The sequence below is a fragment of the Petromyzon marinus genome, chromosome 23, assembly GCF_048934315.1.
Source record: "Petromyzon marinus isolate PM22_M1 ecotype Great Lakes invasive population chromosome 23, UKy_Petmar_22M1.pri1.0, whole genome shotgun sequence".
NCBI classification, from domain to species: Eukaryota; Metazoa; Chordata; class Hyperoartia; order Petromyzontiformes; family Petromyzontidae; genus Petromyzon; species Petromyzon marinus.
In genome coordinates this window covers 6671296-6688381 of record NC_133689.1, presented here as the reverse complement: position 1 = coordinate 6688381, position 17086 = coordinate 6671296, and the positions used below count along the sequence as shown (strand labels likewise).

At 44.8% G+C, this 17086-nt stretch overlaps 2 protein-coding genes across 5 annotated transcripts in view; one reads left to right on the top strand and one right to left on the bottom strand.

The window, feature by feature from the left end:
- MYB (MYB proto-oncogene, transcription factor) overlaps window positions 1-7906 on the top strand; it is a 33282-nt gene extending 25376 nt beyond the window's left edge. For 3 of the 4 annotated variants that reach the window (XM_032959577.2, XM_032959579.2, XM_032959580.2), the window contains 2 exons: window positions 412-537; window positions 3652-7906. In XM_032959577.2, coding sequence (XP_032815468.2) covers window positions 412-537; window positions 3652-3774 — 249 coding nt within the window. In that variant the 3' untranslated portion in view covers window positions 3775-7906. Of the gene's footprint in view, window positions 1-411; window positions 538-2455 lie in introns of all 4 variants that reach the window. The other variant, XM_032959578.2, reaches the window with a different exon arrangement.
- A 1087-nt stretch (window positions 7907-8993) lies between these two features.
- Window positions 8994-17086, bottom strand: part of AHI1 (Abelson helper integration site 1) — a 72735-nt gene continuing 64642 nt past the window's right edge. The window contains exons 28-29 of the mRNA XM_032959575.2: window positions 12981-13039; window positions 8994-11983 (exon numbers count right to left, since the gene is read on the bottom strand). Of these exons, the coding sequence (XP_032815466.2) occupies window positions 11755-11983; window positions 12981-13039 (288 nt within the window). The 3' untranslated portion in view covers window positions 8994-11754. The remainder of the gene's footprint in view (window positions 11984-12980; window positions 13040-17086) is intronic.

The window sequence follows — 17086 nt, the reverse complement described above, 5'->3', positions numbered from 1 at the left end:
GCTTTACCAAAGAAAATTTAGGGGAGGTCTTGAGCCTCCCGTAAGTTGACTCGGCCTCAAAGAGTACCTGGTTGCGATGTGTAAACCACGCCACTAGGGAGACAGGTGGCTGGGCGTGGTGCTGGCCACCGTTCCGTTCCGACCTTGATAGGTGCTCGCTAACAACGTCTGTTGAGGCTATACAGGGGAACTTGTCTTTGTAAAAAAAGCATGCAAGCAATATATCTAATGAGACTGGTACGATCTAATCGAGAAATACTATGTGTTGTATCCGTAGGGATCGCTGCGTGGTAAGACATGCAATGTGTGTAAATCAGTGCGTACTTACGATAACCCGTTTGTAAAACTTTGTTTTACCGCCCCTGCTCTGCGCGCGTGTGTGTGTGTGTGTTCATGCGTGTGTGCATGTAGACTAAGGGGCTGTTGGTCCCGGGGGTGGAGGCAGAGAGAAGGGAGGACCGAAGCGCGGGCTCCGTGCAGAGGTGGCGGCAAATTCCAGCGGTGCTACGAACCCGGACGGAGGGACACACACCCTCGGTGAGCTCAGTTCCTCCCCGCCCGCTTCCCCTGCACGCTTGCGGCCCTTAGCATCCACGCGAGCTCTGGAGCGGTTACCAACGTAAGGGCATTCATTGCCTGTCCCTGGCTTGCTCTTCTTTTTGGAACGTTCACATTATTTGAAGACACCTGTGCAATTGTGCACACTTGGTGTGCTGTGGTTAATCAGCGAGCCTCTAGCACATTAAATAAGCATGTAACTATGCCTCCTTCACCCATCTTGTCCCTCCATGTAAAAAATAAGGGTTTTTTTTTTACATCCCATTCGCTGCACAGCCTTGTGAGAGTGGGTTTGGTTCATTTGTGGTGATCACTCTGTAAACACGCACACACTACACAGTTCCTACCAGAGCGGGGTCATTGATAACCCTGACCAAGACCCCGCCTGAGGGGTAGAGGCTGTGAAGTGTGTGTGTGTGTGTGGGATCCCCCAGAACCCTGGCCCTAGGCAGAAAAGCGGGATCAAACAAACAGATTGGTTGGGCTTCCTGTGGCCAGAACCGCTCCTGAGGGGAGGGGGCTGCGAGGGATCTGTGATCCCTCAGAACCCCGCCCCTCGGTGGGGAATCGTATAACAGGCGGGCTCCTGAGAGCAGAGTCAGTTCGCCTCAAGCCCAAGTCGAGGAGCCGCCTGAAGAAGAGACCCTGGACCCCAAGCCCCGACTTCCTTCTGAGGACCGGGGCTCAGTGCGGTTGCCAGTGGTCAGCAGGCTAGGACCCTGAGGTTCCCTCAGCCCGACGTCCTTCTCAGGGCCGTGTCTGGACGGGCCAGTGGTCAGAGACCCACCGGTGCCAGCGGTGGGTCAGCCTCCCCTAGGTCCAGCTAGCCGTAGGGCTATAGCAGTAGTCGGGCCAACGGCTAGGGTACAAATAGCACGGAGGCTGTACCTCCACAGGTTGTGGGTAGAAGGGGCCATTACCCCTTCGTGTTAAGGACCTAGTGAGTCGTTGTTAAAGACATAAATAAAAGTATTGCTTCCTACTACAACTCCGTCTCCATCTACGACTACTACACATTTATTCAACACAAGAAAACTGGACTGGTTTTGACATGCAGTGTCTCATCAGCTGCATCAGGTTTTCTTTAGGCAATGATGGTGTACTGCCAGGTGCTTAGAGCCACATACCATCTCCGTTAGATACAAATCCTAGTTTGACGAAAAATAACAATAGGTTTTTACCCTTTTTACTATAAAACAGGAGGTGATTAGATGTTCAAACACCAAGGCATCAAGTCTGCATTACCCACACATACTTGATGCAAAAGTATATTAGACTACGTAACGCAATGCAAAATACAATATTAGTGTTGTCATGGAGGGTATAAGTAACGAAATGAATCTCCTTGATATATCTGTGCCTCCACCTAAAACTAAAATTAAAGTAGCCTTTACACATTGACTTATGCTTTCTCATGGACGTTGGCTGAGCTTTTGGTGCATGTCTATGAAGGGCCAACGCTTATCAGCGTCCAGGTAAAACGAGCGGCACGCAAAAAGTTTGTCTCCCCGTCCGTGGTTACTTTCAATTGGAGGCAGAATGCCGTTGCAAGTTCAAGCCCATGGAATTAACGCACAATTTCCCCAAAACTCGCATTTGATACCCGAGCCCCCCGAGCAGAGTGGATTTAATCGCATACGCTTACATCACAATTTACACTGCCTGCCACTTTGTGATAACAAAGCTAAACATTTGCACAAGTGTCTGCTGAACTTTTCCTGCTTTCTTGTAAAATCAGGAACATTTTTTTATTATTCATAACAATCGCCGGATCGCGTTTAACGCATTCTAAATTTGCATTGTAATTGTTAACGGAGTCTTAAAGACAAGCATACATTGACTTTTGTTTTAATTGTATTTGTTTTGGGAAGTAACGTTGTGCTCTTAACTCCCTCAGCACTTTCCTACGCTCTGCATGTCGGATCATGCGTGGACCCTGCCTGCCGAGGTCATATCTCAGTGAAACTCCTCGCCCCAATCGCTCAAGCTCTTAACAGAACAGAGCTTAGACCACCAGGGCAGATTCGCCTCTGCTCATTCTTGCCCACGTGCATTCGCACACACACACACACGCGCACGCACTCTCGCACAGAGGCAAGCGCGGACGGTGAACACGGGACAACGCGTTTAGCCACACAAAAGAAATCGCGTCCGTCAGACACGGTCGAGAACTGGTGCCCGTTGCGTCACCTGTATTTGCTTTAAGCGTGAGACTGAGAAAGCAGGGCTTTTCCAGGTGCTTCCATGCGTATCCGCTGCCTGCCTGCCACATTCTCATGCTGGCGTAGACATGAATGTACACTCATTGACACTCGTGTGGTTGCAAGCATTCCTGTAAGGACATGACACCTCAACTCAGACCGAGGGCACTCAGGGGCCAAAAAAAAAATGTTGTGCCATGAAGGCACGGCTTCCGCTTAATTTTAAATCCCTCTCCCATTTTTTTTTGTCCTTTGTGCTCATGTTTGCCTCTTGCTAACAGAATCTGTAAAAAAAAAGTTACTAAAACCCCTGCACCGATCTGCCTGCGGTGTGTATGCATCGTACCCTCACCTCTGTAAAATGAAAATATTTAATTGCTTTGTACTGGGGTGTGGAAAGGAATGGTTTCCTCTTGCATACAACCTTTTGAATTGCTTATTTTCAGAAGCGGACACCTTCCGGGTAATTGGAGAGTTTTATTTACTTTGTTCTGCTTTGCACTACTTTGCCTTTTGAGAAAAAAAATGTGTTCTTCACTCTTGGTGTTGGTTCTCGGTGTGCTAATGATTAACAATTCCTTGTGTTTTTTTTCCGCTCCCCTGTTTCAACCCGACTTTAACATTCTACCCAAATCCTACGTATTTGACCAAAATCCTGTCTGCTCCCACTCGGTCATTCCTCTGCCCCTTGCACGACTTCCACTCTGTCACTCCTGACCATTTTATCTGCTTCTACCGTCACCTCCCCAACTCACATCCCATCCTCCCTCGGTGCCGCTCTGCCGCTCTCTCCCCCTTTGGCCTCTTCCTCTCCGCCTCCCCCCTTTTCCCCCTCCACCTGCCACCCTCCTGTCGACCCACGCGCCCCCTCGCTCCCCCCCCCCCCGTGAAGCCGGTTTCCGCGGCGTCTTGGGAGGTGACGCCGTTGGGCAAGACGGCAGAGGAGCATGCGGCAGTGACGGAGCAAGCCCGCAAGTACATGAGCAGCCTGGTTCCTCGCAGCCTTTACCTGTAGCCTCGCGAGCACTCCCCCCACCCCCATCCCACCACCGAAGCCACTCGCATAGACGCCGCTTGGCCTACCAGTTAGATCCCGCAGAGCTCGGTCGCTTGCAAGCCCGAAGGCCTCGCTCGATTGTCCGGTTCGATTTTCAAGCAAATCTATCGCTTGCTTTCCCCTTTCTTCACCCCATGGTGAAATTGATTTTAAAAAAGGCCGCCCTCTACTGACGGACCCGAACATGGGTCGCTGTGTGATTGGTGGTCATTGGGCGCTTATGCGAGTGATGTAAGGTTCTAGTTTGAAAGCAAGTTTTATACATTGTTGGATGCAAGAGTCGGTGGATGTGTTTTTTGTAAGCTCTTTTTTTTTGTTTATGCACTTGTCGGTACGGTCAGAAAAGCCAAGAAATACTTTTTTACCAGGCTGGCTTTTAAAAAAATAGACTGCTTGGGGGCATTTTGACACATTCTGGGTTAATGAGGCTAGCATAACTTTATGCAGAAGTAAGCATATTTAATATACAGTATCTATTAATATATTACACTTAGTTAAATGTACTTTTTACTACTTTTTTGACAATTTAAGGGAGCGTTCAACGAACTGAAGTTTAGGAAATTTTAGGGTACAGATTTAACTCTAAATATACTCAACCATAACACTCACAAAATCGCCGAGGTTTGTTACATATCAATATTTTTACATTGACCGCCTTAAAACCTATTGGAATTTACTTTAGAAAATTGTGTTATTTATTGTCAACATGCAAAGGCATATATTTGTTTGGGCGAATATAGCCCACCCCTGTATTTCCAAGTTGCGCTGCTGGTGAAAGTTGATTGCCACTGGCTTCCCAAGACATTAAACATGCATTTTTTAAGTAATCACAGGCATAATTACAAACTGCTCAAGTCAATGAAAGTCTGTATAACGGACACCTGTTACAACAACAAAAAAATATTTTTTTATAGGCAGTGAGAGCGCATACATTTGATGTGTGCGTGTGTATATTTGTGTTGTTCATTGCTTCTGCTATTGGGCCACCTTGAATGTAGTTCCAGTGCTGCAGAACGTTCACCGCGATGAGGGCCATGGTCACATCCCCTGGGGGGTTTGTAGCTCCAGAGAGGCGAGCGCACAATGGGAGATGTAATAGGTGGTCCGGGCTAGGGCTCGCATGAGTGGCGAAACACTCGTTGAGTATACGTCCATCTACCCATCGTTTTAAATGTAATTATTAATATTGTTAACTTGCACTTATTCCAGCAATTAGTAGCAGTATTTTATGGCTAATAATGAAATCGGTGCAGTGTTGTATCCATTGGAGCGGGAATTCTTACGACACTGTTTGGGGCAGGAGTGGCCATTTCCACATTCTGGCCGGAGGGGGGTCTTGCTGTTGATTTGTATCGATTTACGAGACATAGTTGTCACCCTTAAGGCTCCCCACTCACAAGTTGGGCAGTGTTGCCCGTCTGGTGTTGTGTTTTTTCTGCTCCTGTAAAAATCACCTGGATTCATCTCTGCTTAAGGATGCAGATGGTTGAGAGGTTTAATTCACAAAATGTGAATGTCAGCACCGCAGTCATTGCGTTACATTACAAGCTTGGGTAGGCTGCATAGCGGACGGTCTTGTATATTAAAAACACGACTGATGTTTGCTACAACAGACTATTTTGAAGAAACTATTTTCTTCATTGAGAAATGCCTGCGTTTCTCGTGTATTTGACTTGAAATCAATTCAAACTTGGGAGTTTTTGTAAGTGTTCAACACTTGGCAGGGGTTATCTTTTTGTATCCATTTATACAGAATGTCGTGGTACTCATTTAAATTTTGACAGTATACAGATGTTGCTTGTAAAGGTATGGTAAATTAACTTTTCATATCAATTTAAATGTTATTTGGCTAAAAGCCAGTAATTGAGGAACTAATTTTGTACAAAATACTGATGTGCTGCTTTTACGAAAGAGTAAAAAAAGGTAATTTGCTGCAGTGTCCAGACCAGTGGTATTTAATGTAGTTATTGTATTATACTTGTTCCTTGTGTACAATGTAATTATTCAATGTATGTACCTTTTAAAGGTCATTCATTTTTTTAGTTAATGAGTAATGTTTTACACTCCTTAAGTTAAAACAAGGGCAAGGTATTTTTTTTTTGTCGTCGTCGTCGTAAATGTTTGTCCCCAAATCCAGTGGCGAGAACGTGTTGTCAAAGAGTCTTGAACCAAAGTAAAATAGCGCTGCAGACAATTGTTTTGAATAGCATGAAGAAATCGGCGCTCGTGACATGCGAGGCTTTCTAGAACAGCTGTGCGCGCAAGCACCTCGCAGTCGTGTTGCACCGTCAACGCTTTGGCTCGGGACTCGAGCAAGGATTGGGGCAGCGATTGAAACGTTGGCGTGCGTAAACTTACCCGAGCAGCACGCGCACGCTCCTCTCGTCACCCTACATTTGCCATTGTGAATGTACAAGCGCCTGCTCGTCAACAGATGCGTGAAAAAAAACCTGCACTTCATAGTTTACGCGCGTGCTGCATTTGGAACCCGTGCTTTAGAATCTCCTCCCTACCACCACCATCCGCAGCCCCCCTCGACGGTGACACCTGAACGCGTTCCAAGAAGCCGTTAATGGATCGGTTGTGTTTTTTTTAGCCTTCAGTAGTCGCGTAACCCGCCTCGAAAGCGTGCACCCAATGTTATCACGGCTCTGTAAACAAAGCCTTTGTGGCGCAAACGACTCGCGTTGCGACTTGAGAAAGGTGTCACTGTGGGCTTTAAACGTTGGGGGTGGGGTGGGGGGGGGTGAGACACGTTATGACAAACCGGAGTGGGCATTGAGCACTGACCTGGGGAAGGCAAATTGCCAAACCCGGAGACAACACAGCCACTGGGAATGGCGAGCACACCTCGAAAGGCAAAAATGAAGGGAACCGCACGACACACGTGCACTGCACGACGATAGAATGTAGTTGGTAAAGTTTGGAGTGTGTTGCACCCTTACTGGTGATGAACTATAAGGTAGGGGGGGGGGAGGTGTGACTAGTTATTTTAGATGTGTGTTGTGACCTTTTGATTGTTCATAGTTTGTATATTGTGCGTGAGGTGTTTTTTTAAGCGTTACGTTTGCACCTTTTTTTCTGTTTCGCTGTACAAATATAGACGCTACAGCATGATAGCACTAAGTGTTGTGAATTAAAAGTGAAAGCTACTACAGATTCCGAGTGTACGGTCACCCACTGACCCTAAATATGTTCGGCTGTTGAGGCAGTCTCCATTGCCAAACGTGTGCGACAGTGATCCTCTTAATTTTCATAAATGCTGAACTCAATGCTGTTCTTTTTCAAACACAACACTATCCGTAGAGCTCGTAACTTACCAAGTAAAAATAAAAGGAAATTTAATTGACCGATATTAGACGGTCTTTACGCAGACTCGTCAGCCATAACTATTGATATCTGCCATTTGGATTTCCTTGGTGTTTTTTTGTAACTTGCTAAATGTACCGGGAAACTGCCATGATTAAATCATCTGTCTTTTTAACAACAGAACTGTGGCGTTAATAGCCGGTGTCCAGCAAGGTGGAGATGTAAACCTATCGATGTCACGTTTCCTTCACAGATTCTCACGTGCTTTCGAAACAGTTGCTCGTATGTCATTGGGTACTGCACTGTCTACCAATAGTTACTTTAAGCAGCAGCTGAGAAGGAATACAAGTTTGGTTCCTTAAAAACAATTAATTTGTTTGCAAGTTAATATTGTTGGTTTGATTGCCAGTAGTTGTTTTGTGTGTTCAAACTGCCAGCGTGCTTTTTTTCCTGAATGTAACGCACTGCCAAATAGGATTTTGTTCATTTTGTAATTGATAAGTGAATGTGCTTTGAAGGGACCATGTTTTGTTCACGAAACACACTGCCAAGGACGCTGCTGTTTGTGCCACAATTTTTTTAGAGAGTTTGTCAGACTCTAAATGCATATTTTCTAGGTTTTTTTATCAGATTGGAAGGAAAATTTTAAAGTCTGATAAACACCTGTTTTAAGTCGACCATTTCAGTGTCATTTGCAAAACAATGCTAACCTACATTTTACAAGTGAAAACAAAGTGGTGGATGTGGCTCAGTTGTCTTAATAAAGTGTGTTTTAAAAATAGTTGCTTCTTTTGTGTTCATTCAAGATGTTACCATTTTATACTTCTCATCCCTGACGTCTGATGTGGATTAAGGTCCGTGGAAGGAACTACACTCGGTAATGGTTCCGAGTATGTGGATTGGCAAAAACACTTTTTAAAATCCAAGTGTTTAAAATTACTCGGGGAGCTGTGTAACACCTCCCCCCCCCCTCCCCCATCGAGGAACCACTTCTAAAAAAAACATGTGCCGAATATAATGAGTTTCACTGCAAAGCGGTCGTACACGCACGAGCTGAAAGGAAAGCAGAAAAGGCGGGGAGCCAGGAGGAGGAGATCTGCGGAGTAATGAGGCACCCACCTCGGCGCGAGATGGCAGGCATCTGCCACGGGCCCTGTTTGCCATCTGTCTCGGCCGGCGCATTGTCTCGTCCCCGGGCCAGGGGGAGGCCCGCTCAGCCTGCTGATGAACCCAATCGGGGGACGGCGAGATGGGCGGAGGGGCTGCAGCAGCAGGAGGAGGCTCTCGGGGTGTTACGGGTGGCGGCGGGGTGAGTGGTGGCTTCGTTTGTGCGCGAATCGATGCTGTATTATTTATCACTTTCTCGCCCACATCTGTGGGTGTCTTGTCAGGTCCACAGACTGGCACCTGCCAAAGCCGAATCGAATTAAAATTTGGTTTGCGGGTGGGAGGGAAACACAAGGGGGTGGAGAAGCAAATTTCGCCCCGGGCCACCTGTTTCTCCGCACGACAATAGGCGCACGCGTTTCGCTGTCCTTACGGGGTTTTCATTGTGGTCTTTGTAAGGAGCGCGATCGCATGAATGTTTCATTAGCGAGGAGACCAAGGATCTCAAAACGAAGTGGTCCGCGTGGAACACTTAACGTAGGTCTGCTAAGTACTCGGTCCCACGGGGACTTGGTTAAAAGCGCAATGGGACTCCCACTCCCCCCCCCACGGCCACCGTGAAGCACGAACGAGTGCCGTCCTCTTATTAAACAGGCTGAAATAATCCTTGCTGATGCTTACTGGGTATATAAACATATTACAAATACCGTTTGTCGACAGGAGACCATAACACAATTAGATGGAGCTCTACACTCACATGGACTATAGATGTGTTTATTCAGGTTTAAGCCAAAGGATATAGTCACATTGCTACAATAGCCTTGATCTGTGATACAAATATTACATTTACTGCTTTAGTTTTCTGGCTGGTATTTACCATTGACAATTTTGTAGGCACAATACCAACGCCACTTATTGCATTTTAACACCGCATTTCTGAAATAACTCTGTCCTCGAAATTACGTGGGGTGGATATTGCATGTTTCCTATACAAAGGGGTTTTACAGGGCACAAAATAGTAGGGGACTGGAGAACCCAGCACACCATGCAGTATAACAGCGAGACAACTACCTCGCCTGATAATCAGGAGGTCGTGAGTTTGATCCCGACCCTGACGCCTCTACATGTGGAGTTTGCGTGTCTCTCTCCCCCGTGGTAGCGTGGATTTTTCTCCAGGTCCTCCAGTTTTCCCCTTCAGATTTAGAAACACGCGTTTGGAGTATTTGGCTGCTATAAATTTCCGCATGAGCCACTTCGTTGAGCTATCATTTATGGCCAGGTCGTTTTTGAAAAAGAACAATATAACTAAGTGGGCCTTAAATTTTGATTTAAAGCTTTCATGACTGCAGGGATTCATATTCTTGGTTCTTTCAGTAAAGTGACGTAGAAGGGAAACGATAAAATAATAAAAGTATAAAACAATACAATTCTCACGACGTTTCGACTGCAACACAAGCAATCATCATCAGGTGTGAAAACCACAGCAAGAACATTTTCTTGCTGTTCATTGTTTATATTTTTATTATTTCATTGTTTCCCTTCTACGTGACTTTACCGAAAGAACCAAGAATAAGTGGGCCTTGCCCGGTAAAATAAAAAAAAGGTTTATGGTTTACTGCCCAGCACAGGACTGCTCTTACCACCACTACAGATCAAATGCTTCTATTTGCATTTAGTTAAATACATTATACACTACAGTAGTTGTGTTTCAATACAATTTTAATAGTTGACCACTGAAATAAAATTACAAGCTGTAAAGAGGCTACATTTGGTCTAAATGGAAATGAGGTTTGTTCAGAAAACGGATATGCCAAAATTCCCACCCCTGAATTATCCTGATATTTCAATGACACTGTATTTGGCACTGTATAATCATAGTTTAACAGTCGACACACCTCCGCGTTCTCAAACAAGGTTTAACGCAGTGGAATCTCAATACTACGTCTGAAGAGTGAGTGAGGAGTTGCATCTCATGTCAACACGGAGACTAATATAGAGAAACACGGCCATTAACATAACCGTGTTATTTAATTTCTGCTCCCAACTTCATTCAAATCGTGCTTGTCGGCATTTTGTCACAGGCCGATGTGTCCATTCGCAGAGCAAGGCATGGCCCCCCACCCTGCCCCACCATGTGCTAAAGATCAGTCCACAGGAGGTCCTTTCGGACTTACGACTTGTGACGCCTTTCAATCACTCTTTTTAAGGCACACTTGTTTGACGTGCCTTCCCACAAATGCCTGGATACAGAGAAACGGCCATCGCATGGTGGGAAAACCTATACGTATATGAATGTGTTTAAGTCTAAGCGCTGGATTTTAGTAAAACTAAATAAAAAACGAAAATGTTATGTTTTAGGTTTATTTTTTGTGTGTGGTCATAAGTGACCTGGGTCTGAGCTAATCAACTCATGACACTCGAGATCCAGGTTTAATCATGGATCTCAGCAACAACAAGTGGGTTATTAATAATAAAATAATTTGACACAAAAGTTACTGAGCACAATACAATAAAAGTAAATATAAAATGGCTTTGGAATCGGCTTCACTGCAAAAATTTTAATACTGATTTTAGAAAAAAATTTAATCAACAATCCAAAGCATAAATTAGTTCCCACGGTGTAACAATAAGCAAAGTGCTGTTATATCTTTTAAAAGTATCGCTCACATTATTTTTTTATACGTAACATTTTGAGGCGTACTGTGAATTAAAATACAAAAGTGTAGAAAACATACAAACCCCATGTAGGCTATAAAAGAGTTCCACACAGACAGTACATAAACTGTGCAGCGTTAATTTTTTTTGCGCAAGTTTGCTGGTTATCATTATTCAGACTCAATCTCATACGTTACATAGTGTACTTAAAATGTAACAAAAAGTTACATGAATTAGCTTATGAGGACATTTAACAAACCGTGTCCTGGTTAAAGGAGACTACAAATCATAACAAAGTTAACAGTTGATGGTCTCATTGAAAATCCACTCGGTGCAAGCGTCTCTCTCAACCTTGCCTCCCAACTAACATCGGTCACCCACAAAGGGGGCTTTCTCCACTCCTCGCAGTAACAAAGTCAGTCACAGGCCAACACTGTCCATGCTCTTTGAGCCAGCCCGCGCAAGTGCAAACTACAAATGAGCAAACTCACATCCACTGCGTCTCTGCTACTGGACCTGTCAGCCGTAACCCACGCCCTACAGTCACGGCGTGTTATTTGAATATGCTTCACCAAGCTTGGTCAGCGCAGGTTGGTTAAGGGAGGATTCCAATGACCAGCACAGACATCATTCACCACTGACGTGAGCCAATGCAGGGAACCGAACTCGGATGACAACTTTCGTACTGCCACCCACCCTCCACCTCTGGGATATTATTCGCTGAAACTGTGAAATGGACTTGTCGCCCAACAGATGAATACGTAATAAGAAAGTGTACGTGCAAACGTGCATCCGTTATGTCTACGCGTAGCGTATACAGACATAGCATACTTAGCGTGGAGTACGGCTACGAAATGACACGGCATTTTACTCAGGATCAAATGCACTGTTGGTTTTGCCTCCTGTGTCCATGCTCTCCTTTGCTACTTTCTTCTTCCGCGGTTTCTTCACCGCTGCTTCGAGGTTGGTGTCCCCGGCCACCAGAAAGTGACCGGCTCCTGTGATCACCTCTGGACCTTTGGTGGGCACCGCCGGATAAAGAGAATCCATAGAATCCGACTTGGCCACCGTCTTCTTTCGTCTCAGCGTAGCTCTCCTGGAGTGGGGGAGGCGGGGGGGGAGTCATTGACAAGTCATTCTTCATGGCTACTGCCAGTCAATACCGCGAGGCTCTTACAAGTTGTGCGCATCGACGTGACATGGGAATCCGCTATCACACGCACGCCAAAGAGACTGTACGATTGGCTGGGTGACCAATAATTGCAACACCAAAAAACGCAATGAATCAAAACATAAGTGATAAGCTGTGCAATAAAAAAAACTACCGTTATGAACTGGCATACAAGTTTCACTTTGTCCTCAAAGTGGAAAGATTATAAAAAAACTAAATTCACTTGTACAAACTACCTGTGCCAAACCTCAGCCAGTCTTCTAGTATTGTTGTGTACCACTGCTGAATGGAAGGGTATCATATACAATCGTATCCACATGTGCAGCAAATAGTGCAAAAGAGGTTGTTCAATTTAAAGAGCAGGGTTGTGGTTAGCAAGACACCACCTGTAACAGGTCTAAAACGAGCCACCTAATGAATATTTTAACACAACACAGCACAGCACACACAACCCCTTAATACACCTGTTGGAAACAAAAAAAAATCCTGAACTTAAAACGTAGAATATTAACTGATGAAAACGTCCGTGGCTAAAGCTTTCGTTTCCATTCGCATGATGTATAGGTTTCTAATCAATCGAGAGCCTTGCGAGGCTCCCGAAAAAAAGTTTGCTGCCACAAATAGCTCCTTTAAAAAAACACATTCACAATCGCCGTCTTTGTCGGGTGCCGACGACCTCCGGGCCCGACACCTTGACCCCCAACCAAAGTGCGCTTTGTGCTCTGAGTACGCCGCCGTCAATGGGCCCAAGCTTGTCAGCGTCACGGCCGATTATTGATCTCGACAGCGAGACCACTTTCACGGCGCAAATTATTCACCCGGCCGTGCATTCATTAACCCCGCGCAGTGCGCACGCGCGCGCACGAACGCACGCGCAGGCCATCCAACGCGGTGAGCGGAAGAGTGGCGTTCGACCACTCACGGTTTGTCCGCCGTCCCGGCTTCTGGCACGGCCTCAGAGCGGCTGGCAGCGTCGCCCGTCTGGAACGGCACGGGAGGCGGGCGATCGTAAAGTACTGTCCCACGCACGGCACGCGGAGCCAAATTAAGGAAAGCAAAGCAATGGTGAAGCTCACAGACAAGCGGTTAGGTTATAAAGAGCTTACGGAACATGGACAGATTGGCATACGTATTAATATTTGGAGGTTTGTGGTGAGGATACCTTTATTTTGGGATAAGGATACCTCTATTCCATAACTCCACTGATATTTTGGAGACAGGGTAGTGTGATTATGTATATCACACCGTTAAAACAAAAATCTAAATCTCTACTTCCAAAACAATGTTTTAACCTTTGATTTAAAGCTTTCGTGACTGCAGGGATTTACATTCTTGTTTTAACCATTTGTAATAAATACAAAAATATGTAAACATCCACTGTAGTAAAAATAATATATTAAACGAAACTGCAATACAGTATTAAATATATTCTGTGGGTCTCTTTCGGTAAAGGCACGTAGATAGAAAAATATTTTTATTTTTATTATTTTTCTAATATACGTGGCTTTACCGAAAGACCCAAAGAATATGAATTCCTGCAGTCACGAAAGCTTTAAGTATAAAATCTATTTAAAAATTAAGTTTAAAAACTCAGAGTAATGATTATTTTTTAGATAAAATCGAAGATATGCGGCTCATTGAATTTCTGAAAACCTTTCTAGCGTTGTCGAAGTAACTGAAGGTGACCAGTGGTCAATGTCTCTGGTCTAGTGGTTCAAGATGGGTTCTATCTAAAAACATGTTATGGCCACGTTATGAGACATTGAGACAATACAGCTATGCCCAAACCCATAATCTTGAACTGCCACGTTAATAATCATGAAATGGCAAATACAAAAGTGTTGCACTGTACAAAAGCGCAAGTGTCTTTATGCGCCTCCCCCCCCCCACCATTTAATTCCATTGAGAATAATTAATAAAGGAAAAAAGCTGAAGTTAGAGAGGTTCTATTCACACGCTCAGGAAAAGGGGGGGGGGGGTGAGAGGTCTTGGTTGAAGGTCCTTTGTGCGCCTCCCCATAACGTCACACACAATGGGACGTTACGGGGAAGCAACTCTCACTGCTGAGATTGTCATCGTTTTTTGTTTTCTCCTTCGCATTCGTTCACCCCCACAAGGCCCCTTAAATAAACCTGCAAAGCACTCGAGTGTGTTTCATTCTTTTTCGATTTATAAAAGTGGTCCTTGCCATATTTTTGACCTCGGGTAGGTTGCACACAGATTTGGTAGCTTAACCTCAGGTGTGCTTTAAAATAAACTGGGCATGAGTGAAGAATAATAAGTTTATCGTGATCCACGACAGAGGTTTTTTTGGTTAGATCGCGTAAATATATAAATGTGTTGTTGAACCCGCCACCACCCGACACAGCCAATTATCCCCTAACGTGATTTTTGTTATTTTATTTTTTACCTACGTGACTTTACCGAATAGAATCAAAGAGTATAATTCGTTACTAGTTCAGCACACCGGTGTGTTGGAGAGTAAACCCACAACACATTCGTATTTACGCGATCGAACCCAAAAGAATCTCTATGATGGATAATATTCGTCGCGAAAGCCTGTTCATCACCATAGAAAATAATCTATCTACTGCTGGATGAGGGGACCACCAGGCTGTGTCCATCCCCTCATGGTGATGCACGTCCGCACGCGAGTTGGTCTCATCACTCCATCTCCACGGTGGACACTGCCCTTCATCATGCTCCCCTCTTCAATGCTCTCCGATGCGTTTGCCGGTCGCGCCCTTCTCACCAGTGAATTTTAATCATTTAGAGAACTTGTTGCACGTGACTTTTTTGTTGTTGTTGCTCATTTCATCTTGAGCCCCGATTTTGCAACCTCGTTTAATTACGTGCTTCGAACCTGTCCCGCGGTTAATTTGAATGGGTTGCTTATGACTATGGTGATAGAGAGTCCTATACGGTTCATATATTTTTTCACTTTGCGTTTATGCCTTCATTTCTTCAATGCGTTTTTCATAAAACATCGTCGAATGCAGCAGTGAATATCTGGCCAAAGCACGTCTCTTTGTCTGGTTCCCCTGTTAATTAGGATTTGTTACTTGCTTCGTGCTATCTCAATACAGCCGTTCCAGATTCGTGTCTAATTTTTTATTGTAATTATGTATCAAATTTTTTTAAAGAGGTCTTGGTTTGTTTTTTTGCAAAATTAGATGACTGCATCAATTTTCACAAATGTCTTGCATCATCTAACCTATAAAGGTTAGGCAATAATGGCATTTGGTATTGATTAGTCTTTTAATGAATGTGATTGATAGTATATATTTGGTCATGGTAGAGAAAGCCACTACACCCGTGCAGAGTCATTAGCCGCTTATCGCGTGCATATCAATTGTTCACTAATATCACTGGGAACAGAATAACTGAACATTTATAGGCCCATCAAACACATGAGCAAGCTGGGTTTAATCAATCATAACGGCAATAAATTAAGGCTGTCTTGTGCGTGCCATGCGCTGTGCGCTCGATCGAGTTTAACGAAGGCTGAATGGCGAATGTATTCACATGCTCGCCAGATTGTGCGGAGTCTGTAGTTGAATACCCATAACCTCCCAGCAATGACTGAGGAACAACCAACGCACGCACAAAAGCAATAAGTCCGCATTAAAGACCCCTTGCCCTGGTCAAAATCACGCTGCAAGAAAAGACCACTGCGCACCAATGCCATACTCCAAATCTTTAAACAAATTACCATTTGCGATTAATTTTGTAGAAATAAAGTACAGCGTGAATATCAAATTGCCAACCCACCCCCCCCCCCCCCCAAAAAAAAATATACAAATGGGATGTCCGTATTTATTAAATTAATATCAGTGCACGTGCACCATGCTCGTAAGTGTGGTGAGTTTTGAGAAACACACCGTCGTTGGATAGTGACGCGTCATTTCCAAGCCTGGGAAATGTTAGGTGTGTGCGAGTGCGTGGGTGTTGCACATCCTACAGGTGACAGTGTTCTCTGGAACTTTTCCAAAATATGGAACCATTTCTTTTCAGTATTAGTCAGGCTGCTTGCAAGCGTCGCCTGGGTAGCCCAACTGGTGTAACAATGGGTTAGTGGCGTATAAAAAAAAAACATTAGTTAGCACAGGCTCACTCTCATTCACACATAGAGACGAACATGAAGTGAAGCCTTAACACATCGACTACCTACGCTTCAAATCACTTTACCGGTGGAATTACCAGGCCCGTGTGCGGTGACATAAATCGTTAAGGAGAGCGGCGTTTCCAACACCTCTCGCTGCCGGCAAAGCGTGCTGTGACCACAGGGCACTCTTTCTGTTTAACCGCAAAAAGATTGCAGTGGGCAGAAACGGATTTTCGTATTCGCTGCCTATTGCTGGCTATCATTATGAACGGCAGTGTGATATTGTAAAACGATGGCGATGATAAAGGAAATAATATTGTAATGAGAACCAATGTTCGCGCTTTGCAATGATGGTTATCGACATTTTAATACTATGAATAATATCTGTGCGGATAGCAAACCGGGGAGGGTGCGTGGCTTGCAATTGGAGATTGCGAGGTCAACATCAGGGGGCTGATAAAATGGGTACCACTTTTTGGGAGTCGCTCGTGGTTGTTTTATGGAAATAACCTGTCCCCACCATGGGAATGTGGATTTTCCAACAGGTAAATGGGATAACGAGTACCTTCCTATGCTCGTACGAGTGGGAAACCACTTTGCGTTGACTTATAGCATATCAACAAGAGTTATAAACCAAAGGGGTGAAGTGTGGGTGCAGTCGTTTGTACGTTGCTGCATTGGTGAACATTTCCCTTCGGTACCATTTTTGGCAAAACTGGACTGAACAGCTCCATCACCAGCGATGGGGAAAACTGCGCATGCCATGGATTTTGGCCGTTGTCTTAACAGGCGACTGTGTACAGGTTCACATTCCCACGTGCACGTCACACGAACAGAAAGCAGCTAATATAAGGGTCATTAGCAAAGCCTTACGATTTTAGCACGGAAGTCGCAAGAATTGTAAAATCTTGGAATTGGCTGCA